General features: G+C 36.1%; 2 protein-coding genes across 3 annotated transcripts in view; one reads left to right on the forward strand and one right to left on the reverse strand.

The window, feature by feature from the left end:
• The window catches only part of nudC (nuclear distribution C, dynein complex regulator), an 87,616-nt gene that overhangs the window by 18,539 nt on the left and 41,995 nt on the right, over positions 1–27,082 (reverse strand). The gene's annotated exons all lie outside the window — the stretch shown is intronic.
• LOC136775512 (uncharacterized) overlaps positions 17,294–27,082 on the forward strand; it is a 50,488-nt gene continuing 40,699 nt past the window's right edge. Inside the window, exon 1 of the mRNA XM_066730356.1 lies at positions 17,294–17,530. Coding sequence (XP_066586453.1) covers positions 17,525–17,530 — 6 coding nt within the window. The 5' untranslated portion in view covers positions 17,294–17,524. The remainder of the gene's footprint in view (positions 17,531–27,082) is intronic.

Here is a 27,082-nt window from a genome sequence, read left to right on the forward strand (position 1 = left end):
AAACGAGGTAAACGTAATAATTATTATTCAATTTTAGATGGAGAAGTTTGGAAAAATATTGAGAAAAAATTTTTTGGAAAAATTGTCTTTCCTTTAACTTTATACTTTGATGATTTCGAGATAAATAACCCCTTAGGGTCACATGCTGGTGCAAACAAAATTGGTGGTATATACTATTGTATATCTTGCATTCCACATAAATATAGTAGTTCATTGAAGAATATTTTCGTTGTCCAACTCCATAATACATTTCATTACAAGAAATTAGGTAATAGAGTAATGTTGAGAAACTTAATAGATCAATTATTCCAATTGGAAAAGGACGGCATAACTATCAATGTTTCCGGAAAAGAGATAAAGATTTATTTTGCTGTGGCATGCGTTATAGGGGACAATTTAGCAGCAAACGAAATACTTGGATTTGTGACTAGTTTCAACTCTTCGTATTGTTGCCGTGTATGCTTAGCAGATAAATCAACTCGTGATACACAATTAAAAGAAGATATCACACTATTACGCACAAAAGATAATTACAGATTGGATTTGATGAATCATACCAGAGGGATCGTGAATAAATGTGTTTTTAATTCCTTAAATAGTTTCGATGTAACAGAAAATATTACTCTTGACATTATGCATGATATTTTAGAGGGAATATGCAGATACGAAATGAGAGATATTTTAAACGAATTAATAAATGTACAAAAGTTTTTTACTTTAGAAAATTTGAATAGCAGAATTGCCTTTTTTGATTTTGGATGTAAAAACAGTGTAAATAAACCACCTTCTATTTGTAATAGCTCTCTTAAAAAGTCTTCTTTAATACTCTCGGCGTCAGAAATGTTGTGTTTAGTACGTGGTTTCGGTTTAATTATTGGCGATTTAGTGCCGGTGCATAACAAGGCGTGGAAATTATGGTTACTATTACGAGAAATAATTTCCATTACTTTTTCTCCAGTAATTAGTGATGGAGCATGTAAATTGCTTTCTAATTTAATTTTTGAACACAATGAATTATATTTGCAATTGTTCTCCACAACTCTAAAACCAAAGCATCATTTTTTATTGCACTATTCTCTTGTTATTAAGAAGTATGGACCTATTAAACATATTTCTTCATTGCGATATGAGGCAAAACATAAAGATTTAAAAAATATCTCTTCAGCTATCACATCACGTTTAAATGCTTCACATAGTATTGCCATAAAGCATCAAATGCAACTGAATTATCGTTTCTTAAAATGTGAGGGATTTTGTGATGGTTTTGATGTAGGGTGTGTGTTTGAGAAAGAATTGTGTTGTATTTTAAATTATAGTACTTTCAAACATAAAATTCCAGAAAATATAAATCAAAAGAACTGCTTAGTGAATTGGGCAACCATTTATGGTACAAAATATCAACCGGATATGGCACTTATTGTAGACACCAATGACATTTTATTAACATTTGCAAAAATAAAATACGTTCTTGTTACTGAGGATAGAGAAATTTATTTTATAGTATTAAATATGTCTACTATTTCATTTAATAATCACTTACACGCATATGAAGTAGTAGAATCTACTTCTTGGGAAGTTATCAAACAAAAAGATTTAATTGACTACTCTCCTTATAATTTTCACAACATAACAGGTGGCAAGGTGTATGTACATTGTACATAAATTATCAATATAATTTGATTTACTTAAATTGATTCAAATTGAAAGTTAATGTTATGATGTTGTATTTCTACAAATTTTTATGATAATGATTTAACGTTACTTCATTTGGTAACTACAATTATTCAGTTTTGTGATTCATTTGTCAAGCATAATTGTATTAATATTACTGTTGTAGTACTTCATGTTTCTATGAATAAATCATTTTTTCAATAAATGTTATTTAATTATTCATTAAGATCAAACCTTCAATATTAAGATACATTGAACATTTTATTAATTTTGTTACAAGGAAGACGGACAGACTAATTTTTACAGAATAACATTTTCCAAACAGCTTACTATTTACTTCATTTAATCATTTATCTACATAGCTTTTCGATATAAATTTTTCAATCAAATATATATATATATATATATTTACATTGGTTAAAAAAGATATAAAAATTGTCTTCTTTCCAACAAATAATGATTAATATGAAGAAATTTGTATTTATTTCAAACAATTTTAAAATTCATCCGAATCAAATAATATTTAAAGCAACATAAGTTTTCCGTCGTAGTATTGAACATAAAATTGCGTTGATTCAAAATAATATTTATTTAAGATTTAGTTTAATGTTTCACATCTAGATGGCAGATTTAGAGAGTCTTTCTCACAAGTGATTCATATTCATGGTGCTTTGTATATAAGCTGACTTCGAACAACACTAAAATGTAAGTTTTCTGCATAAATACATATGTTACATATACACAGCTAGGCATTTCTTTCACATTTTATCCAGGATGATATTAGATAAAATAACCGACTACAATTTCTTCATTCAAATCAACAGAAGTATAGAACGTAAGTACTTTAACCATTTGAAATTAATAACAGATTTATTTCAGCCGATTGTGTTAGGTTTACCTAGTTAATAAAGATTCTCCATAATATAAGAAGCTGTTACTATAATTGAAAGAGCAGATAATCAAGCACAGTGTATAATATTAATTAATTTACTGTATAAGTTAGAGGCAAGATATGTGTAGTATTTGCAATATAATAAATACAATGTACTTAATGTGTAATAAACGAAATATCAGAAATAATTTTTTTTTCAAATGAGTACATTATTACTGTAAATTAATATTTATTTCAACGGAAATAATATTCGTTTGTGTATAATAAATATTTATCTGTAGCATATAAATATTTATTGGAAACAACCGAATACTCGTTTGTTTCAAAGAATTATCTGTTACAGTCATATAGTATTTTATTCCTTGAAAAAAATATTTATTCTGTGTTAACGAATATTCGTGTACATTTTAATACTTTTGCATATTTGCCAATGAATATTCATTTCATTGAAAAATATATAAGATGACTGTAACAAATACAGCTTTGAACTAAAAGAATAATCGTTTGTGTATAATAAATATTTAGCTATAGCATAAAAATACTTATTGTACTTTACCAAATATTCAATTAGTTAAATGAAATTTTAATTTGATTCATCTAATATGTTATTCCGTGAGAGAAATATTTATTATATGTTAACGAATATTCATTTCATTAAAAAATATATTACATGACTGACAAATATAGATTTCAACTAAATGAATATTCATTTCTTTACAATTAAAAAAAAACTACTGTAGTCAAATAATTTTTAGGCTTGAACGAATATTCATTTAGTCGTAAATAATATTTATTATAGTCATCCAATATGTTTTTAAACCAAATAAATATTAAATGGTAGACATGCAATTATCGTTTAACCTACATGACTATTCGTTAACATGGAATAAATATTTCTTTCAAGGAATAAACTATTATATGACTGTAATATAGAGTTCTTTGAAATAAACGAATATTCAGTTGTTTCCAATAAATATTTATATGCTACAAGTAAATAATTATTATGAATGATCGCATATTCGTTTGCTTCAAAGAACTATCTGTTATAGTCATATAATATTTTATTCCTTTAAAGAAATATTTATTCCACGTTAACGAACATTCATGTAGGTTTAACATTTTTTGCATATTTGCCAATAAATATATATTTAGTTCAAAAACATATTGGATGACTGTATCAAATATTTGTTCTAACTGAATAAATTTAGTTGAATCCAATAAAATATTTCGTGAATTCTACTAAATATTTTCTTCTTCGTAATAAATATTACTTGTACCAAATAAATTTTTCTTCCAATCAATTAAATATTTCAAAAACATGGTTTATTTCATCCAAATAATTTCATTAAAATCAAATAAATTAGCTCAATGGCGGTATTCACTGCAGATATTTATTTCATTTTAATGTATATTCATTAAATCCAAACGATTTTTTCGCTCAGTGTGACAGCTAGCAGATCGCTCCTAGATCGGATGATTCAACAAGGTTTTAACAAGTTCTTGAAACGCACGAACCATTACGAAATCAATGTGTTCATCGTTGATGCATTCTCTGACTCTCTAGAGCTTTAAAGGCTTGATTTTGCAATTTCCATCGATTGGCCGAGCTAAGGATATATACATAATTTGACCAAATTAGACTAATACTGGTTAAGAACACGTTACTTTGCATAATTTGAGCGTGAAGAACAAAGAAGGGTCAGGCATGGGCGAGGAAGCCACAGCATCTGCGTAGAAGTCATTCGAGAAAGTGCAAATGTTGTAAGTGTTGTAATTTCTGGCGCGATTTCGCGTCAATTGCTAATGATTATGGCATCATTGGCCATTCGTCTCGACTGATGTATCCATTTGGCAAGCCGCTAAACAATAAGCGTTTCCTGCTAATTATTCTTGCGCACATGGATGTTTTACGATACGTTCCTTTCGCTCCCACCAATGGTTTATTGTATACCATAAATAAACAAGTTTCACGATCCTTTATGAAAAACCTTTTGGAATTAGTGGACAACCAGGAAGAGCCTTTTAGGAAGCTACGTAGAAATTAACCAAAGGACATAAACCAACGTCTTCAAGCGCGCTTTTTGTCTACTATATTTATAAAAAAAAATACATTTCTCCAGAGAAATCTTGAATTAACTATGCATGATGACGTCATTTATTGTATAGGAGGTTACAATTTTTCCTTCAAAATTAATTTCTGGAAGTCTAGGGGGTGAAGTTGGTCATTTAAAATGTAGTCTGTTGCATTTTTGCGTTGAACGAGAGTTAAAAAGTTTTTGGTGATGACGGCGAGATGCGGGGGGAGGGGGATTGCTACGCCAATGGATGAGCCCTTTTCGTGCATTTGCGCATGCGTCTTGTTGCAGGCTTGTAAGTACTCGCTGTGGTACTCGTTGGCTTGGTTGCGCAATTCGTTTGTGAGCGGCAAAAGGGGGATTCGACTTGGTAGCGCGGCCGCCAAAAGTGAAATCGAGAGATGGAAGAGGACGAAACTTCCAGGGGGCTACACGGCGTTAACTGGAAATGGGAAGTAAAATTGCACCATGCTGGCGCCAATAAATTATCTCACTTTAAAGTACTATCCTACTCTCATTGACACCCAAATACACCCAAGGTCTTGATCTAATTTCTTTTACTTAAATCTTTAAAGTCAGTTATGTAATATTTCTCAAATTTCTAATTTTAGAGCAAATTGATTTAAAAATATTTTATTACAGCTAACTCGGTGATATTTCGCAAGAAAAATAATTATACGAACGAATGAACGTAAAGGTTTCAGCAATGGGTTGAGAGGAAAATGGGAAGCAAAACCACACGTCACTCGGGCGCCAATAAATTCTTTTCCTTATAGCCATACTGCTCGTTTAAGTGACACCCATAAGTCAATCTTGAGCATATATGTATAATTAACAAGTTTGTACGATTTACGTTGAATGAAATTCACGTTTCAGAAAAATCTTTATGTCTCGAGGGAAAAACATCTTAATGGAAGCTTCTCACGAGTATCAGTCTTTTGTACCTTTGTGAAATATGAGACTTCAATGCTGTGACAAGAATGAAGATTCTAGTATAAGCATATAGTGGAAACTTTAACGGAAGCATAGGAACCGACTTCAAAGATAATAAAAAAAAAAAAAAAAATACGACAAATTTATATATCTAATAAAACTTTATGAAAATACAAAAAATGAGCTTGTTTTTATTATTACGAGAAGTTTGGAGAAAAGAATGATTAGGATTATGTGTTGGAAGACCATAAGAGAAATTTTGATCCACTTTCCTACTCGTATAGATCATGAAGGATAAATCAAGAATGAAGAAATACAATTTTTTGTTGTTGTCTTGGAAATGTCATATTGTTTAGCAAGAAGAATAATATAATTGGTCGATTGTTCGTATTCGAACGAAGATGCTACCTGGACGATCTGGAATTGCGTGAAAGTTTCGCGTCAGTAAGGTAGTAAATAATCTACGCAGTTTTCGCGCAAATAGCAAGAGTGCGGGTGGTCCTCTAACAAGCCCGCGATTCTAGCGTGAGATAAACTTCGAGACTCGGCAAAGTATCTACTATTCATCGATCTCTTAAAGTTTCCTCGCAGTATGTTGCGACATAAACCGTAGTAGCACGTAGTACTACCGCTCGATTCTCCTTCAATTTCTCGCATATGTCATCTCGGTGTATCCTACGGTATTGGGTAAAACTGCTCACTCCTATATACCTCGCGATATTTTAAATTATGAAGTAAGCGAGAAAAAAAAAAACAATTTCTTCTTCCCCAGCTTCCTAAACCTCAATGCCACCTTGTCGAATTTCAGCGGCATTGAATTAAACACTTGTTATTAAATCTGATATTTACAATGGGGTCGCTATAAAACATGCAACAGTCTGTTGAATTATTAAGCAGAATTGCATAAAACGTCTGCGAAGTATATTCTATGAGACAAATGGTCGAAGGAAACTATATGAACTGGTGGATGGAGAGGATGGAAGTAAAGAGAATTGGTGGAAGAGGTTAATTTAAAGATGAAAATTAAATGAAGTCATGGGGGGATAAACGTTGATGAAAAATTGTTTCGCCAAGTTACTGACGCATATTATGGTAAGTAGGTCTGGAGAGACGGATCGGAATGTGAAGATAGTCTGCGGGAGAGCAAATTTATCGCGCCCACACCGTGTTGCAGCTTGATTTTGGCAAAGAAAGGTCACGCGAGCGCAGCGCAGATATTTCAGTTTGACGAACTGCGTGTTACAGACTGCGATTTGTTTACGATTAGCCGCTGTTTTATTATCCCGAAAGTAGTTACTCCTGCCTACAACAGGCTGTCCTGTTGTTGCGCCATGTAAAAGTTATTATCGGCATCAAAGCTATCAATCTCGAAGTCAGGCCAGTCTAGCATCGAAATAAAATCGGGAGATTAAAATTTCTAAAGTTCGCAGGAAGGACGGCGACCTTTTATCCAGATGCCAGCCGGTCTTAATTATCCAATATGTGTATAGCGATAGTAGTAGTAGTAGTAGTAGAGAGTAGCGTAAGAAAAAACTCGGGATTGGGAAACAGTGATCCAGCTGAACGATTGCCAACTTGCACTTTAAAGGCTAGTGCTGGCATTGACCTACGCCATTGGCCGACTATCAGGAGCTTTCTTCCCAGAACTCCAAGCCCTTTATACATTTTCATTTACATATCATATATACCTATTCTTCCCACATCCTACTCACTTTAATATCTAAATATTTCCTTTCCCTTCGTATCTCTATATGATTTTTATTGATCGTAAGTTGAAATATCCAAATTTTCGACATTGACTTTTTATCGACACCTTAAAAATATTTGCCGAAGAATATATATTGCATAATTTTATTGGACTCGTAAAATCTGCAATTACAGCTTTGGGCTCCATCGTTTAAAATAATTCTTTCGTATATAGTTCTTACTGGCATATATGTCTAAAATCCTGACACATAAATGAAGGAATTGAAATGTTCAAAGAATCGAATTTTAATAGTGGACGGGATATTGCAGCTAATGCGTACAAGCGTGGTTTGTTCGAAGGCCGAGTGTTAAATAGTCAATGTCGCATTCCGCACCGCATCCACTCATCGATGAGCCATTGACCGTTGCTGATGTGACACAGTTTAACCGATCTATCGCTTTGGCACGTGAGAAGAAAACCGAGAGAACCAAGCCTTGAGAATCATTACAGACGAGCAGACGGTAGGAGTCCTCGTGCACCGAGCAAGGGATTCGGCTTATGATCGACGAACACGGTGATGACGCCGATTCCCTATTATTCCTGAAAATTTTACCAGCTTGGAGAAAGAAATTATAACGATTGATATTGAGTAACGTTCGAGCGATATGTGAAAGGTAGTGATCATTGACCCAGATTGGTTACGTTTCCCAATCTGAGCGATTTTCAATGAGAAGCTCGATCGATTGAAGATCGCCAACGATTATCGCTCTTCCATTTCCAGTTAGCGTGGAGCGCGTCCAGAGACGACGACCAATGCCCAAAGATAGCTCAGACCAGACTTGTGTCGACGACAATTGTCCAAACCTTATAAGATGATGCATTGTGGATTCTTCGATTGTCAAAATTTCCATTGGTCCTTCTCTTCTTTGTCCTATACGACTCCTTATCCAGCTGCCTACATATCGTTAGATCGACGTATTCGTAACAATGAAAATCGTTTCGAAACGAGAATAAGATATTTTTAGAATTTATTGGGTATATATGAAACAATGTTACAAGTGTAAAAAAGAAATAAAAGGGGACATGAGGGTGAAGAACAATATTGCAAATATTTGGTATAAAATGAAGCAGCTTCCGATAAGTTTATGCGGGTGCATCGCAATGCAGCTGCGTTTCTCGTTCGGGAAGGTTCGACGTCGGTATTTAGGCCTTGCCTTACGTAAGTTTAGCTGCGTGTAGTCGGGTGAAAACTGGCGTAGCGATGACTTTCAAGAATAAGAGGAAAGGGGAATGGGGAAGGAAGATGAGGAAGGGTGGAGAGAGGGTAAACTATATCGGATGATTGACATTGGACTCTTACATTTTCCGTATGCACATTGAGTCTGAAACGACGACATCCGCCGGGATCTGTTCTCTAGCTAGGATCATAGACGTGATACGAATACACCTAACAATACCAACGAATAGATTCTATAATTACCAATCGAACCTTAGGAATAAATGTTTCTCTTTAATGCAGCTCATAAATAAATTCTTCAATTTTCTATTCAATGATTGCATTATTTTACATAATCCAACGCCCGATAAATATATTTAAATATATGAAGTAAGATTAGTTAATTAATTATTTCAGATACAATTCGTGCTTCGTTACAGCGATTGTACATTTATTTATTTATAATAACTAGGAGAATTCTTTTTCTGCCAGAGGAAAGATAGAAGATCGTTGAAAATTTTGTTGAGTAGGTGGAGGACGATGAATAATTCATGTCGATAATCTGGATGCGTACGTTTTACACGGCGGATGCGTGCGCGGGCATCCGCCAATTGCGAAATGCAGGAATTTAAAGGAGCATTCCCGGTAAGGTCACCAGCGGTAAGCCGGGGTCACAGCAGCAATTGCCTCGCAATTAGAACGTCCAACGACCACCAATTTCTCCTCTCCCCACTCGGTACCTTCGTTTTTCACATGGAAAGACCCGCGTTGTACTTGGAATAATTCATTTTTCGTCCCATTATTAATAAAGAGCAAGTAGGCATGACCTTGCCCAAGAAACCTTGTCATTATTATCCGCTCTTACGAAAACTAGAAAAACGCGTTAATTATCTACCTTCTCTAACTCATTTGATACACGCGCGAGTTATTTCCACATTTGCAGAGTTCATTGAACCATGCGATATCTAATTGCCTAATTCCAATAAAGGCAAAAAATTCAATCGGATCGACGTTTGTTTAACGTCAGATGATTTTCAGCATAAGTAAATATGCTTGCGAAACCAACTTCCCTCGAGAGAGCAGCCGTACTTTTAAATATATTTGAAATCGTGGTGTAAGAGAAAAACTAATATATCTAATCTTTTATAAGGATTATGAGGTAACGCAAAATATATTGTGAATTATGAAGAAATAGGAATTTTTCTTTAGCCTATCACTGGTCTTGCGACGACTGCTTTTTCTAATCACGGTATTATACAAGAGGATCAGAATTCTGGGATGGATAGGTTGAAGAAATACACTCGACAGGTGTAGAGAAAAGTGACCGCCGGTATTACGAGAAGTGGCAAAATTTCCAGAATTTCTCCCCTTCGGGGAATTGAAAGGAATCGAAGCAAAATAAAGGTGATAGGATTAAAGATGTAGTGGTGTGACTTGGCGCGTAGCCTTGTAACATATACGCAAATAACCCAATAAATCTCGGTATAGGCTCATCCTTTAGAGTCCTTGACACCGCGTAGTGTCACCGTGTAGCTCATTCATGTCGTTGATAAAAACTCACCGTTGCAGCGAGCTGATACGGGCGAGCGTAGCGTTTCTTAAAGCCATCGATTAGATTTGCCTCAACTTACACAAAGTGACTCAGCAACCTCTATATACGTTGCATGGGGATTCGAGCATGAAAACTTAAAAATTGAAAGAGAAAATCTGCGCCAACGATCGGCCCTGCTCGGAGGCGGTCGGATTTAATCGGCAGCAGGTTAAGGCCCACAAGACTGAGCAACTAATAGTATAGAATTTCAATGGTGGAAGCGCCACGGACGTTTGTTAGCAAGGGGTATAGGATAATTGTAATTAAAACGTTTTTCTTCTTTCTCTAATAAAGTTTATATTGCTTCTTAGCATTGCTGTTAGAGTTTAAACAGGATGTTGCATTTTTTTCTCCCTTCACTAATAAATCCGTTCAAATTCGAAAAAAAGAGAGAAAATTATAGCTCTAGACGAAGCGTCAAATTAAAAGTAATCGTTTCACAGGAGTAAATGTATCGAATTATGGGATTAAAATTAATTCCGGCCATTTTTATTACGCTTCTCTGACATATTTATGGAAGCAAGGTCTCGCAAGTGGAAAGACTCGGTACTACGAATTGCGTCAGGTTTCAACAGGCATTGTGCTACAAGGAGGCAATACTAGCGTAGTGCAAGTCGTTTAAAGACAAAGCTACGAAAACAACAGCAATTTTAGAGAATTAATTGAACGGTTAATAAACTAACGGAGACGAGTAAATCTCTGAAGTAATTAACAAATAAATCTGTAGGATTTATTATTGCAGATGCTGATAGATCCTTCGTGAAACGAAGTATCAAGTAACAGATTTGTAAGAAGCTAAAGTGCGGTAAGTTTAAGTAGCAGGTAGATTTCATTGAAGCAAAACTGGACCATAGTAGGAGTTCTCGGAGGTGAGTGGTGCCAAAATTGCACAACAGGCTAATTTAGATCTTCAGTATCGAACAAGGTGCGCTCTGGCAGGTAGAAGGCCTTTGACTTTGATATTATCGACTTTTCGTCATATCGCTGTCTTTTAATCGTTGAAAAATAATCATCGAGTCATCGATTGTTAAGCGCCTTCACGCCCTATCGATTTATTTTATCGTAGAGTTCAATTATCTCCTGATAAAATCTTTGCTTTCGTCCAAATAATACTTGAAGAGAATCACGCAATCTATAAAAGCTATTACTTAAAACGTATCAATCGTATTATAAATGATCAATAAACGATCCATTATTTATCAACTTCACCACACACACACAATCTTATGGGTAAATTTTCTTTAGTTTCGAATTATTTTTTCTTTGCTCATTATTATTTAACGAATCGGAACAGTGGAAACTCATGGTTGACAATAACAAGGCTGTTGATACAATTGTCCAAAGAGTCATTAAAAGATGACGAATATAAGATGGGAATTGTTCTAGAAATTTTTGCTGGAAACAATTGCTGTAGCAGTAAGGTCAGCGAGAAGAAAGGTATCATTGATCCGTGCACGGTGTAGAAAGATTTTATCCTGCAGTGAAATAATCCTTAGCAGCATAGCATTTGACCAGCTTTTACAAAGGAAACGTGGAATTTGGATGGGAAAAATGGTGTTTCTAAGTAAAAATGCATTCTCCAGGTATTATTTTTCCATTGGGGATTGACAGGCGAGTAAATTTCGAGGGTGAAATTAAATTTTGCACGAAATGTCGCTGTTGCATTTTGTGGTTGTCGCTCTGATTGGCGTGAGAAGCATGAGATGTGGCCATCCAGTGAAATTCGAACAGGGTCCGACACTAAATATCCCGGCCACTTGGCAGGATCGACAGTGCGAAGACGGCAACTCCGTACTTAAGTCCCAAGAATAAGTCGTTTCACTCGTTAAACCCAAGAGATTACTATGTAAGTTGACCACAGAAAGTGCAAATATCCCACTTCATCTCCGACCATGTCAAAAGGGTCTTTGAGAGAAAATTTCATTTCTTTACCAACATTAATTTATTCTCGCCACACGTATTCTTTCAAAATACACAAAAAAAGTGAACAATCTAATTCAAATTACACCTACAAAAAATCATTTTATAGGCTTTCGCAAAAAAGTATTTTAAACAAAATTTATTATTAACAGGCTTTTTGAAACAATAATATACTCGAGGCTAATTAGTTTATCATTTCCAAAGTAGGAAATTATATAAGATCATGTGTAAACAATGTAAATGACTGGATTTAAAATATCCTATAATTTACTCGAACTTTAAATTACAATAAACGATAAATTACTTGGTTCTCCATATCAGAATGCATTTTGTTCTTTAAATCAAACAAAAGATGCACGAATGATTTTACGTTCAACCTGTAATTAGAACGCATCTAATGAATGATTTACAATTGTCGAATTTTAATTAACAAAGAGGTTCTTTGTAAGAACGAGTTCGAACGATTAATAATGATTCTTGATGAAGAAAGAGATACTTCGGAGGATTTCTGGGAATCGTTTATTATTATGCAGCTTGTAATTGCGTAATGTTAATAACACGTTCGTTGAATAAGCAATAATTTTCAGGGTTGAAAATTGAATTTAGTTTGCGATTTTATGGATAGCGATCAATTAGTCCGGTCATTTCGTCGCTTGGGGCAGTAATCCATAATCGATCGATCTCTTTATTGTCTGGCGAATATTTGTATTGTGTTATTTCATTGGTGGCTCTTTTCAGAAATTCTTTGGCTTAGCCGATGAACCGTGAAATTTATTCGAGGACGGGGATCATATCAGTAAGATCAGATTTTACCACCTATTCGCCTTTAGCCCCTTCGCGATCGATCATCCTGAAATTTTTAGCTCGTATCAATCAGCGATTAGGCAAGAACACTTTTGTATCCTGCTTCCAAATAACCTTATGAATAATTGCCACTGCTCCTTATACCAGCATTAAGCCTTTTTTCACCTTCCAGGACTAAGCCGATGAAGTAATTTAGTTGCGGAAAAAATCGATAATACAATCGAATTAATTCAAGAATTTTATCGAAATCTATTAAAACAAATTGAACGTGCTAAATTGAAGCCTCGCCTGTTCAATCTGCTGCAATTATAAAGCAGTAATTTACATGCACTTGATAATAAATTGACGCATTAATAAATTTATACACAAGTGTGGTACTTCGTTTACACTGGGCAAGTTTAAGTGAATTTAGTGTAGCAAGAGTTCTGAATTTTGTTTGAAAGTTTGAATTAGATTTGCCTCATGAAAACATGTAATAAATTAGTCCACTAACTTTAACAGGGTATATAAGGGGTTTATTGTTCAACAGTGGAAGTGGAGATGAACAAAAATATTTTCTCACCATAGAATATTTCTTAGTATATATGAAATAGCAAACCCAACTTTTCATTAGTTGATGGAATTTTTCTTCTAGTCGATATACCCTATATTACTCTAGATATCTCTAAATTGGAAGTAAATAGGTTACACAAGCAACATTTCGTAAATTATAATTACGCGAAATCACCTTTTCAACGTAGCAGTCCAGGTAAGTGAGCAGTCACTATAAGGTCGAATAAAGGTAATAAAACTGGAATGCCAGCCATCCATTAGTTTCCTCTTCCAATTATAATCGGCAATAAACGTCAATTGGTTTTCTCTGGAGAACGCCCCGCTAATGCTGCTACCCCCTGCTTACCTTCTCCAAATTAATTCGCAATTTTCTTATATTTTGGTAGAAAAATTTCCTCCCTCCCTAACCCTCGCAGTTGATGAAAATCTGATTTTATCACAAGGACGCCTTTCAACCCCCCTCCCCCTCCCTCGCCCCTCACTATATAAGATTAAAGATTGATTGCCAAGTTTTCAGAGATTAAATGCGATAAGTTAATGAAATTCGGTTTTTGTGCTACATAACTTGAATCCACTATCGAGTTTCATCGATACCTTATTTTTACTCCAAAGTCCTGTTGTGGTCGTATCTATACTTGATGGAAATAAGTGTCGAGAAAAATATAAAAAAATAGTGAATCAAATTGTTATTAGAATGAGGGAAGGAGTGGTTGGAGGCCACTGGAACTTGATTAATTCTACAAACAAGCAGTGAATTAATCATATAATTTTTGAGGAGGTTTGCTTCGCCTGATGCTTCAGGAGAATACGGTTAATAAGCGGTTGAAGAACAAAAGTGGGTGGTTAAAGCGTTTAAACGATTATGCTGCAGCTCTAGCGGGCAAATATATCATTAAATGTCGCAATGAATCTTGGAGGGAGGGTGGTTTAATGAGGAAATTACACTAATCCTGCGGTAAAGACACCGAAATGGGATAAGCTTGATAAGCAAGCGTTACTCTCAAGTGTAAAGAACTGGTACTTGACTTTACGCAAACGTGTCTTTAGCCTCGTTTAAAAAAGCCTACAAAATCCATTATTGAACAACCAGATTTTTGTGACACCTGAAGATCTTTTGAAATTTAATAACGTCCGATCGATGTATAGAATTGCCTATAGTACTCTCGCGACTTCTGTAAACGGTTTGTTACGTAATTTGAAAAAAAAAAGTTTAGAAAGGATGAAGAAGAACGAAATGAGGATGAAAAATGGAGATTTTGACAAGATGAGGAGTAGCTTGATGATTCTGGAAGAAAAACAAGGTCTTCTTTCGTTCTAGTGTTCTTTTTTGTTTTTCCACCTACTGTTAACACTTGGATCGATGTCAAGGACGAAATTAAACTAATTCAGCGTTTTAGAAGCGAGACGCTGCTGGTACCCTTTTTGACAAAAACAACGAATAATTATAGTTACGCCTTTTGTTCAACAAAAAACCACGTGAATCCTTAACGAGTACCATTCAACGAAGGCCTCCGGATCTGGGATACCATTGGTAATTATCGTTATATCGCTTTTCCTTGATCGTGCTTTTTCTTGCGACAAAACATTCCAGAGAGGAAAATGATAATTAACGTGTCAATACTTTATCACTGTTATTAAAGGGTAGCGGGGGCTTTTTATTCCTTTTAAATCATACAAGCTCATTTCTTACGAATAAACTGTTAATGATATTACTATATTAATAATAATACATTGGAAAATGATATCCTTCTGTAATGGAATGCGTTATTTTCGTAAAGGATGCGCCGAGTCCATGTGGGTCATGGATGCGTTGGGCCAGAAAGAAATTCCTGCCGCTTTAAGGACCGATTTTAACTTACATTATGACGTCCGTGCAATGTCACCGAGTTAATAATAATTAATTAACCTGATATCGGTATCTACCCGGGATTCCTTTTAATGAATGAGTATGATAAAACATGGCGATTCCACGTGGTACTTCGACGTAATTAGAAACAGCAAAATGATAATGTCTGTACGACCATTAAATTCTTCCCATCTTTTTATTAATCGTTCGACCCGTTGATCAGCTTCATTTTTCAACAGTATTTTTTCCCGGCAATAATAAGCTTACGAAATTTTTTGTTTTTCATATGAATTTGTTTAATTTCCATGATTTCTTCAGCACGAATGTATTAAAATTTGCAGTATTATTTATTTCTATTATGAAAGAAAGGTAGAGATACAACAGATATAAGGTTGATCCGAGGATTCGCTTGTTTGTACGAATTTAAAAGCTGGGGGCCGATGGTAGGTAGACGCGTGTAGGTTTTGGATAGTGATGGATAATGATGATTAAGAGGGATAATGACCGTAGAGTAGCATTCTTTTTTATAGGCGCACAGCAAGCATGTAGGTCACGGTCAGCGAGGCAGCTGTTCCGATGACCCAGCCTGACTGAGAATGCCCTTTTCACGTGTCACGTAAGGTACAATGACTGAAAATTCGCTTTTTAATAGGGAAAATAAAGAGTTACATCGTGCTATATGTGACTCGCTAAATATAAAACATTTAATAATTTCAGAGAGTTGTGTCGTAAGACTATAAACAGTTTATCACCTACAATTTTCACTGATTTACGCTACTTTTAGAGAAGTTGCTTTGTTCACTGATAAATATTTGTCGATCTTCGAGAGGAATTCACCGAAAGACGAATGTTTAATTTTATTGGATCGAAGAGTAAATGACATATTTTTGCGGAGATGAATTTTTGATCGATGAAAAAAGTTGGAGCGTTATCAGCGCTCGTATTTCGTTGATGCCTCTTGACGCCGGATGGCGCAGGCAAGTACTGGGACAAGGTTGCCAGGGGCCCATAACTATCGTGCTGACATATAACAATGCGAGTTTCTTACCGACGATTTACGTCTCTTTCTTTCTCCCTTTCCGTTTCTTTCCGTTCTCAACTCCCCCACCTCTCGATTCTCCGTCCCGAAGACGCACGCAGTACCCTACTAATCCCCACTCTACTCTCTTACTCGCTACAAGCTCCCTGCTTTCGATCAAAATAAAAAGTGCTTATGCAACCGGGCTTTCTCCAAACCGAATATCACCTGCTCCGCTCCGATACGACAAAATTCATGAATTAGGTGAGAAAGCAGCCATGACCATAAACCTACTCAATCTTAAAGCCAAATACGCACAAAAAAACATAAATACAAAGTTAGCAATAAATCAACGACGATCTCCCGAGTAAAAGTATAAAATTAAAGAATTCATGATGTGTAGATTTCGGTGTGGGGAAAAGAAAGACAGGAATCGATTAATATTATATCAGGTAGAAATTGGAGTGCGTGTAGTAATTTGGGAAGAGGAGGAGAAAAGAGAGGTGGAGCAGAGTTTTGGCGTAAGAAAAGGTACAAAGCAGGAGTGTCAGCGAGGTGGTTGACGAAACGAGGTGGCAGAAATGGTCGAAAAATGAAGTTGTCGATTGGGCGAGGAGGTGGTGTGCGGGGTGGAAGGAACGTTTGGAGCTGCAACGAGCGAGGAGGTGGTGGTGGCGTTGAGGTCCCCTCCAGGAGGATCGCAAGAGGTCAGGCCCCCCTCCCGAGGGAATCGAGGGGGGCCAGCGGGTACCCTGGTCCCTCCGGAGGGGGCCGGATCATTCGATCCCCCGCAAGAGGCGACACTCGCTCCCGCTTTCGATCTTTGAATACTCTGGCAACGCGTCGACGATGCCCAGTCTTCGAATTACTTGCCAATGCTCCACGCAAATGAGCGCGAGTTGACACACACACACACACATCCATTCCGCTTGCTTTATTTCCCTGACCGAATCAGCTGACGCTTTATCGTCGGCGCGCGCGCGATTACTTTTTCCCCTTTGACTACGCGACTACACGCAGTGACTATTTTAACATTGTGAATCCTCCACTCTCGAGTGCCTCGACGCAAAAAGCTGCCATCGCTCCACCGCTGGCTCGCGTCGCACCATCGAGCAGCCTCATCATCCTTCATGACAATTCGTCTGGATATCAAAGGTGTCCCGCAAGGACCGCTGGAGAACGAGAACTCTCCCCCGCAGCTTTAAGGGGATTCCAAACTTCTGTCACTCGATCTCTTCTCGTATCTGCTCTTGTCCTTTTAATCGGACGACCCTAAGATTTTTTGCTTCGTTAGCGTCGTATCGTCGCAGTTAATCAGCATGTCGGTGAGTACAGTGAATTGCTTCAAGTTACGTGTGTTGGTGATCTAATCTGCGTGCGTGTGCGGTTGCATTCTTTTTCCTTGTGAGTGCGACTGATTTCCGTGAGCAACAGAATCAGCTGGAGAGAAAAGGGACTGTAAGCGTGTCGAATAGTATAAGTGTTTTTGGAACGTTTTTACTATTGTTTATAGATTGGAAGCGAATTTTACAATGAGATGCCGGTTTAGATCGAAATTACATGGAATAGGAATGAACGAGGTTTGGCCGAGAGGAATGTAGCTCATTCATATTGGAATTTTCTTTACGACTCAATAAGTTTCGAGAATCTAATAAGAGAGTGTCGTTAACCATCGATGCACGAGAGTGAAAATAGTATCTGTTTTTCCAAAAGGTTGATGCTCTCTTGGCAAATTGCGAAAGTGACCACTGTCAAATATAAAGATCAAATGGCTTTAATGTGCTATAGAAAGCTAAAACAAAAGTCGCGAGTGCGAATAAAATAACAAGATGGAATTACAAGTGGAATCTCGAGGATAGTTTGTTTGTAGGTTTATCGATAGTTCTTTGATTATCTTTACTTTTACTTCGAATCATTCTATATAATTTTTGTAATCTACAAGGTTTTTTAGATTTTAGTCATTGCGCTCTTTATGATACTTGCAATTTGTTTTATCGTACCCTTAACCTGAATTTCTTCGTTTGCCTATCTACTAATTAATGTGGCGATTGTTTAAATTTTCCATGGTTTCATGATAATTCATTTTATTGAATGGAGGGAATTTACTTAGTTTTTATTGGAATATTCGATATTTCCTCGAACGGAACGACGTGGAAAAAAAACTGTAATTCCCCCAGGAAAACAGGCAAAATGACTAATGTTAAAAAAAATCGATCGATTCTTCGCGGCCGATTTCCCATGGCAAAATCTTAAATACTTCAGTCATGACAGTTACCACAGTCAACGAAGCGTGCACATGACTTTTCTACAATCTCTTTCATAACACAAACTACTTCCGAAAGTAAACTGGCTTTAAGCCTCAGAAGGTTACGCATAATGCGTTGTTATTTATAAACGAACTTATAAATGGTGTACGATTGCACTTCGAAACCTTTCTCTCTCTCTCTCTCTCTCTTATACTTATTATTACGCCCTCTTGTTACTACTTTCACTCTCCTCGTTGATTTTTATTAATCATTTTCTTTCTTTTTATCTGCTGTATCTCCAAAGAATTAAATCTTTCGTTTAAGTGCAATATTCCAGATAATTTAGTACCCTCAGGGCGATATTAATATTTATATCTATAGCTTAACATTATGCCAATTCGTAATCCTCAGTTTTACAATAGAGTTATTCAGGGCTTGAGTATGAATGTTATCATTGTTCTTATCAAATAAATGTAAAGGAATATTGATACCAGGATTATTTGATACTCTATGGGTACATCAAATTTAATATATTTTCATTATTTAGTAAGTACTTACTGAAAATTGTAAAGGTTTCTGGAAAGGAATAATTGAATAAATATTTTTACAATAAATGAACTATAATATAAAAATGCTTTGAAGGTATAAGAAGAACTATAAAAGAAAAGTTAATTTGCGAAAATCTTAAGTATAATTTGGCAAATAATTTTTTGCAATTTGTCATTCGATAGTCAATGGGCTGATTAGAATGATCAAGTCGACTAGGAAAGTATTTTCATGTGTTTCGTGCAAAGCAACAGGCAAATGTATTAGCAAAACCAGAGTCTATAAATGGTATCTCGCAATTTGTAGCTGAACCGCTGATCTATCGAGCAAAGCTTGACATTAATTAAAAAACCGACGGTACTTCCCATAACGCCTGCAGTGTGAGTGGCTCTGTGACGTTACGTCAAACAGCCAACGCGGCTAATGGATCGTTCTGGTTGCAGGTAATACAAAGCAGATAAAAAGAGTGCGGGTTAAAGATACTTGAGGTAAACAATCGGTCGAGTATGTCCCCTTGCAATAGGTAGATTGACGAAACTAGGTCATGTCTATAGCATATAAGTATCCCACAAAAAATAAGCTTCGCTTGTAAAAAGGGCGGCAAGTACATAGATCGTCTAGCATAATTAATATAGTAAAATAAAATGTTTCCATTAGAAAAATTAGTGAAATCCAAATGCCAGGCACGTATATATTTTTACCTTGGCAAAAGTTAAAATTTCGAAAAGCAAAAAGAAATAGTAATACAAAAGACACTTGCCGGGGGCCCGTTGAATGAAATCGTATTAAACAGCAATGTTTTGAACTTACAAGAAGCAACGCTTATATTACAAGATAGCGACTTACACTTGGACATTACGGGCCCGGCAAGTAAATTTTATGTTACTATTTTTTTCTTTTTCGAAATTTTAACTTTTGCCAAGGTAAAAATATATACCCACCTAACATTAGGATTTCACTCATTTTTTTAATTGGAATATTTTATTTTACTATATTGTTTATGCTGGACGATTTATGTATTTGCCGTGGAGACACGGTAGTGTCTCTTGATATTCCAAGTCGAATGGTTTAAAATTTCACTACGTGCGTCTCCTCTTGAAAAAGAAAAACGCTCGAATGTTGCACTTCTCCCTAGAAATATTTCTTCAAAGGACACAAAAGGGACGAACACCGCAAATGACTCGATTTTAGCAATACTTTTTGTTGGCGAGAATAGACATGTAAAATCGAACGTCAGGATGAATTTGAAGCCTTCGTTGATAGGCGAAGGATACAATATGAAATTTAAGCAGAAAATTAGGGTACAAGAATCAATTGCTTCATTGAAACATGATGGCTAACAAGCCGAGAAATTAAATTGGGAAAATAAATAACAAGTTTGGGCTGGGATAAGTGATGAAATAATAATTGTAAATCTAAATAATGCAGAAGAGAATAATAGTAAAATATGAGCAGAGGCGAGATTTGCTGATGTAGACTTGAAGGATTTCGAGTTCTGGCAAGTTTTAAGGCAAGAGAGCACAGAGAGTGGTGTGGGTGCCCGAAGGCTTTCGAGATTCGGCTAATGGCACCTCACTTAATGTGACTTTGTTGTTCTCGCGAGATATCCACTTGAACTCGTCCACTTCGACATCTGATAATTGCATAATGCTTAAATACACGCATACACTCTCCTTTCCTCGCCCTATTTTCCCCTTTCCTCTTCTCCCCATAGTTACCGATATTTACCACAGCCTTTTAAAGTTCTCGATCAGAAATTCCATTAGCCCGATGTAATGACTTCGGATTAATCCACGTATCCTGAGATACGAGTGCATTTTTCATGGTAGAGTGATTTTATACTGAACATATCCAAGATTCGACGGGCTTAGAAAACAAGGCTTTTACGCGATTTCAGGAAACCGTGCCGTTTCGCAAGGACACCTCGCAGAATATTGTCATAATTATTCAAGAACGTCGAGAAGTTTATAGAATCCTGAAAAATCTTGTTTAAAGAAATTTTTTAATTCAAAACTCGTCAAAATGTCACGATAAACGAATCAATTGATAATTTTAGTATAAATTGAGAAACAACTAACGGGATTGAAGAATTGTGAAATTATTCAATTCGATAGATCAGGAAATATGAGTGATATATCCATTGATAATATGCATGAATTTATTGTACAGTTTCATGAAATTATAAAAAGAAGTATTTTTCTCTATTGGATATTAAAAATTCATTACCAAGGAAATAAAATTTTTTGGTTAATAAAAAGTCATCGTGTCATTTTGGTAAGATGCCATGGCCATGCTATACGGTTGCTTTGCTGGTGAGTTTTAATGTCACTCTGTCTGTTTCTGGCTAGGCGCCTTGGAAGAAAAAAATGTTTTCGATCGCAATTCAAAAAATTCATAATATATGTCGTAGAATATATGTAATTAAGAGAACATAAGAAATTAATTAAGAGTTTTCATTTTTTCACGAATAGAGGAAGACGTTGAGTCAAAAACAAAATTAATTGACTGTCATAAATTATTATCGATAAAAAGGACACATTTTTATGAATAAAGATGAGAGAAGAGTGAGAAAGGAAGGTTGTTTGAACCTAGCTCAAATTCAGACGCGGAGTGAGTAGTCAGCGTGTTACAAATAATTAAAACGTAATACGATTTTAGTTCTGGTTTACGGTATATAGCTTGGTATAAATTAATTTCCTCGGCCGAGTGAACGGGGAAGGGTAAAGAGTTTGAAATAGAAGTGTGGGAGGTGGGGGAGGCTCGTTTTGGCGTTGGGAAGAGGAAGGGGGAGTATCTTGCCAAGTAGCAAAAGTTTTTCGAGGACCTCGACCGAGAGACGACAAAAGCAAGGCCTCCGCATATTCTGAAACAGGACATTCGTTTCTTGCACAACCGGAGGTGGAAGCAGAAAATAGTCACCGCAACTTCTTCGCTTTTGATTTCCCCAAAGAAGAAATCTTTGTGTTAATTAGGGTGTCTGCTTCTCAGGGGCAAGAGCGTTATTCTTTTATCAGCAACACAGAATCATTAATCAGCTCTTGGTTTTCATAAACGATTTTAATTACTAACAAATTACTGGAATTCCTTCGTATTAATTATCCACATATACCTAGTCTCGAGTTTCGTTCATTCCAATCATTTTCAAAATTGCTAATAAATTAATATCAAACTTACTTTTTATCAAACGTTATTGTGTAATTAATGTATTTGTTATTCGAAGTTTCAGTTAAAATTTTAATAACGAACAAATTGAATAAGCATTTCGCATACGTAGTATACTTCCCTGCAATTCCCTTGATGATTCAGCCGGTCGATTTTATTTAAAACGCGAGTTGAGTGTTAGCGTCTGTCGCCTCGACTCCCACTCGGGACAAAAATAGCGGAATCGTAACATCCCACACGCGGCTTTACCTTCCTTGCGTTATTTGATGGCAATTCCGCACTTTGCTGCCCAATTATGGCGCAACGCAAAGTTTCCACGAGGGACAAATTCCTCAGAGATGCTTTTCGCGGTTACCCACTACAAGATTAGCCCATGTTTCGCCTATCGCCCAATTGCCTTCTCCACCTTTTTTTTTCAAAATACCAACAAAGTCCTAAATAGAAGTAGCTAATCAACTAACAGATTACTCGACAGCTCCTATTATCGATCCAATCCGAGAAATAAACACAGTCATATTCTATTAGCTGCTCTTGTCTCACTTTCATACATCTGCTTTCAGCAAGCTCCTTTCGAGATCCATCTGTCTATCACTGTGATCTAGGACTTTAAATGATTCAATTAAACGAGCCAATTGTACGGACGAATACTTACAAAGGAAAATATATATGGACAGACGATTGTATCTAACGATAAGTCTCAATGAAAATCTTTCTTATGGAGATTGACAGTCTCTTGGCGGATGATCGATGTAAATGAATCTGTTAGATTTGTATGTTGATAGAATACACTTCACAATATTTCAGAGTTCGATAGAAACTAGTTTACCTATAGATTACATCGCCTTGTCAAAGAGATTTTTACAGGTCAATTTTGCAGTATAATTTAGGTTACCTCACGCACAAAAGTACGGAATGCTAATTCTAGTCGTTGCGCAAGATGTGGATAAAGCGAAGACGCGTGCGCGAGAAAGAGCGATTAATAATGGTGAGTTGACTAGTTCTCTTTCACTATACAGCTAGTGAACGTTGCACCACGTTGATCGCTGTCAACGCACGCCAATCCGATGCCTTTCACGCTTAAACAATGTTTCAAGCTCCTTTTGATCATTTTCATTCCACCACTGTGCCATCAGAGCTTCCGCTTTTACAAAACATCTCCCACCGTATAGTTGTTGTCATTTATTAAATTCCCACTTTTATAGAATGTATCCCTAAATGGCAATAATTTATTATTATACGCCTATAAACATCATATATTTCAACATTCTGCAAAACATCACAAATGCCAATCTTATTTAATTGTGTATTTAAAATTGTGTGCCAACAGCCTCTGATAAACTTGGATAGTTAACGATAAGCGCTAACGTTTAATTGTTTAATTATTAGAAAATTAAAAGTTTCCACTTGTGTGTTTGTGCTTACGTTCTTACCGAGAGACATTTTTCAACACTTTTATGAGATAGAGATCAGACGCTTACGCAAAATGGGTCGACGTTCGAGGAATTTGAATTGGGTTTACTCAAAAACTGGCAAAGCGTGTGAAATTGCAAAATTTAATGGCGTGAGAAAGCCTTACTAGGTGGGCTATATCCACGAGCATACTAAATCTTTTTATCGGACTATATCTTGTAAAGACAACAAAAGAATGCTCAGCCTGTCATGTATATCTAATAGGTATGGAAGACAAAAAACTAATTTATGATATTCAGATCTGGTTCGCCAAGTTACTTTATGTCCAAAACAATTAATTATTTATTCAAGAGTTGAAAAGATGAATAGAGTGCTACTACTGAATACATTCATTGATCAAAATCATAATGAGTAATTAAACAATTACCAAATCATATACATAAGTCGTTTCGCGCTCAGGGAATTTTTGCAACTTTCGACATTTGACAGAGACTATATCACCGGAGATAGAAAATAGACGACACTGATCAATCAAAATTATATAATTTGAGTGAGATGATTCAGAAATCGAGGGAATCACCTTATTAATGAATATACACTTGACAATTGTTTATTTCTTCCTAGCAAAAGGATTCCAAGCAACTTGACCTTACTCTATGCACATTGCGAAATAAAACGAGTTTCTTAGGATTATTTGCATCTACAGATGCCACGTAGCTGGATTAAACCCATGATTATATTTATATACACACGTTATATGTCACGTAAAAGGATAATACTTGAATAAATTCATTCGCCTCGGTTTGCCCGAGATATAAGAGTCTAGCTGGGGTCATAATGATCCCACGTTGAGTCCAGTTAAAAAAAACTTAAGAAACGCATGCATTGAGTATATTTTCCTTCAAAATATTTCAACGAGTATCCCTCCTAGGCTACACCTCGTGGATGAAAAATAAATTTCAATGATCATTCGCATTGTCTAACACTCGCCAATATCAAGTGGTTAAGATAACATCGTAGATCATAAGTGTCAGCTAAGGTGCCATTTGAAAGCATGGGGCGTCTTGTAAATGACTTTTCTAGCGTTCCCAATAATTTCTTCTCGTTGAATTTCACCTCGCTTTGCCGTCACGCTGAATTGATGGTTCGGTTAATTATGGTCCATGGATTTTAATTGCAGGCCTGCCCAGTCAATATACTATAAACTCTCTATACTCTTCTCGGTTATGGTTTGGCCACGCTTCGTCTCTGTTATTACACGACTTAATTCGAATTAACGCCGAGTTATAATAACATCACGTCACCTTGCTAGCCACCTCCACAGCTTTTCGACGAATTTTCGTAAATTTAAGAAGAAAATTGACCTTAAGTACACCAACAACGTGTAAAAACCTGCACTTATTTTTAACTAAAATAAGAAATCGATTTTCTATCGGCTCGAAGGAGGCCAATTAAAGAAATAAAAATGAACAAAATTACACAAAAATGAGACGAAACGAGAAGCAGTGATCGGTCTCCTTGGGCAAGATGCAATTGATTTATCGAAGGGATACTCAAGAATTTTATTGCTTGTGGTTCATAGGAATAAAGCGTTTGGTACAAGACTGGAGAGACTTATAATTAACGAAAGACGAATAAAATTGAGTTTAATCAGCTTCGTACAGGATGTTTATGACAGAAATTTATGACAATCATTGATCAGTTATAGAAAGCAACGAGTTTATAAACGGATATAGGTGGAAGGAGGAAAGATAAGTGGCAAAAAAATGAGAGAGATAGCGAGAGAAATGGGAATAGTTGTAAGGCTTGTTTGGCCATTCTGGGATTACGTACCTTGGTCGTAGACCTTAGCGGAGCCTCGTGAGCAGCTAGGATTGCATAACCACGCGAGTCTCGTTGCGCTCATTGCCGCCACCGTCGTCGCGGCCGCGTCGATTCTCAATAATGCGACGAGTTTCCTTCGCGCTCATCCCACTTGCGAGATGAAAGGTTACTCGGAGTATCTCCGATGACACGTATTCTTCGAGAAAATTGCCACACGCTTGCTACTCGCGTGCGTGCCCTTTCTTCCAACTATTATTTCATCCCCCCTCCATTTGCAAAACCCTCGAGAAAATAGCCCATCTCAACCAGTACTAATCGCCCTCATCTTCCCCTACCCCCTCATCCCTCGCTCACTCTCTCTATCATTAAAAAGCTGTTAACCTCCTAATAAGAGGCCAGCTAAAAGTACAAATCTTCTTCATCTGAAATCCGACAATAAAATCAGTCAAATACAGTACGATTTGCTACTGAATCCAATTGAACTTTCCACGCGTGTAACTGTATCTGTCCATTGTGTAAGTGTTGAAAAAGCCGAGACACGCTATTCGAATTTAGATAAGAAGACGACGTAACGACATGGAATTCGTTGGATTGGAGCTGTGCTGAAAATGTTTGGCACAGTATTTTCAACAATATTTATTCAATCGTTGCCATTTTTTCCTATTTTCTTTGAACGACTGCGATATGGTGTAAGTTGTAGGATTGCAGCAAATTATAATGACTCGTTGAAGCCAAAAGCATTGTTGTAACAAGAGACGCGTGTTTAACAAAGTAGCTTAAACGCATTAACCCTGTGCTTATTCTTTTATCATTTACTGTAATTAACCGTTCCCTCTAATTGCCTTAATTATTTATTTAGTTATTCAAATTGACCATTCTACCTCCGTACGTGATCCATTCCATTTGAAATTCTCACCATTATATTTACCACGTACATTTTAATTCCATATTAACATTATTCAACTGGTTTCTTAAAGTAATTTTTTCCACTAATTATGATTATCTTGGAATTGCTTATGATATTTTTATTGAGATTCTTCATCGGAGTATTACAAGTGATTTTTTCCTCCAATCGGTATAATGTATTCACAGACGTTCTAATTTTACGATTCCTGTCTGCTCAGTCATTGAGTAAAACTTTGCTCTATCGTTCTTCTTCTTCGGCGACGTATACAAAAATTAACATAAATATCTCATCATTGTCAGGGAGCATCGATCCATTACGGCTACTCGATTTCATGTACGTAACAGGCTATAATGTTTTCCACAAAGCCGATAATTAGCAGCTATATGATAATTAGCTTTATGCGGCGTAATCTATGCCGAGGTAGGTACTTTAAAGAGTCAATGTTCTGTTTTTAAAATACACCCAAGTACCCTCGTCAACGTCTATCACAAGTGTATATTCACTCACGGATTCCACCCAACTATGGAGTCACTTTATGATTACGTGACGAGCTCCTGTAATCATCACTACTACGTTATTTTATTCACTCTACATGATCGAATACTAAATTCAATCTTTAACTTTATTTTCATTCCGTCGTACTGCGAAATCTATATACGATTTTTCTCAAGAAGTTTTTGATAATTTTCAAGATTCTTTAACGAAAACCAATCTCACATAAGCTGCACATGCCCTCGTCAACGTCGGTCAGTCTGAATTCAAAGTGGGAGGAGCTCATGTTA

This window comes from Prorops nasuta, unplaced genomic scaffold (genome assembly GCF_024137725.1).
Source record: "Prorops nasuta isolate Cenicafe-Biocafe unplaced genomic scaffold, Cenicafe_Pnas_1.2 PNAS00008, whole genome shotgun sequence".
Classification (NCBI taxonomy): Eukaryota; Metazoa; Arthropoda; class Insecta; order Hymenoptera; family Bethylidae; genus Prorops; species Prorops nasuta.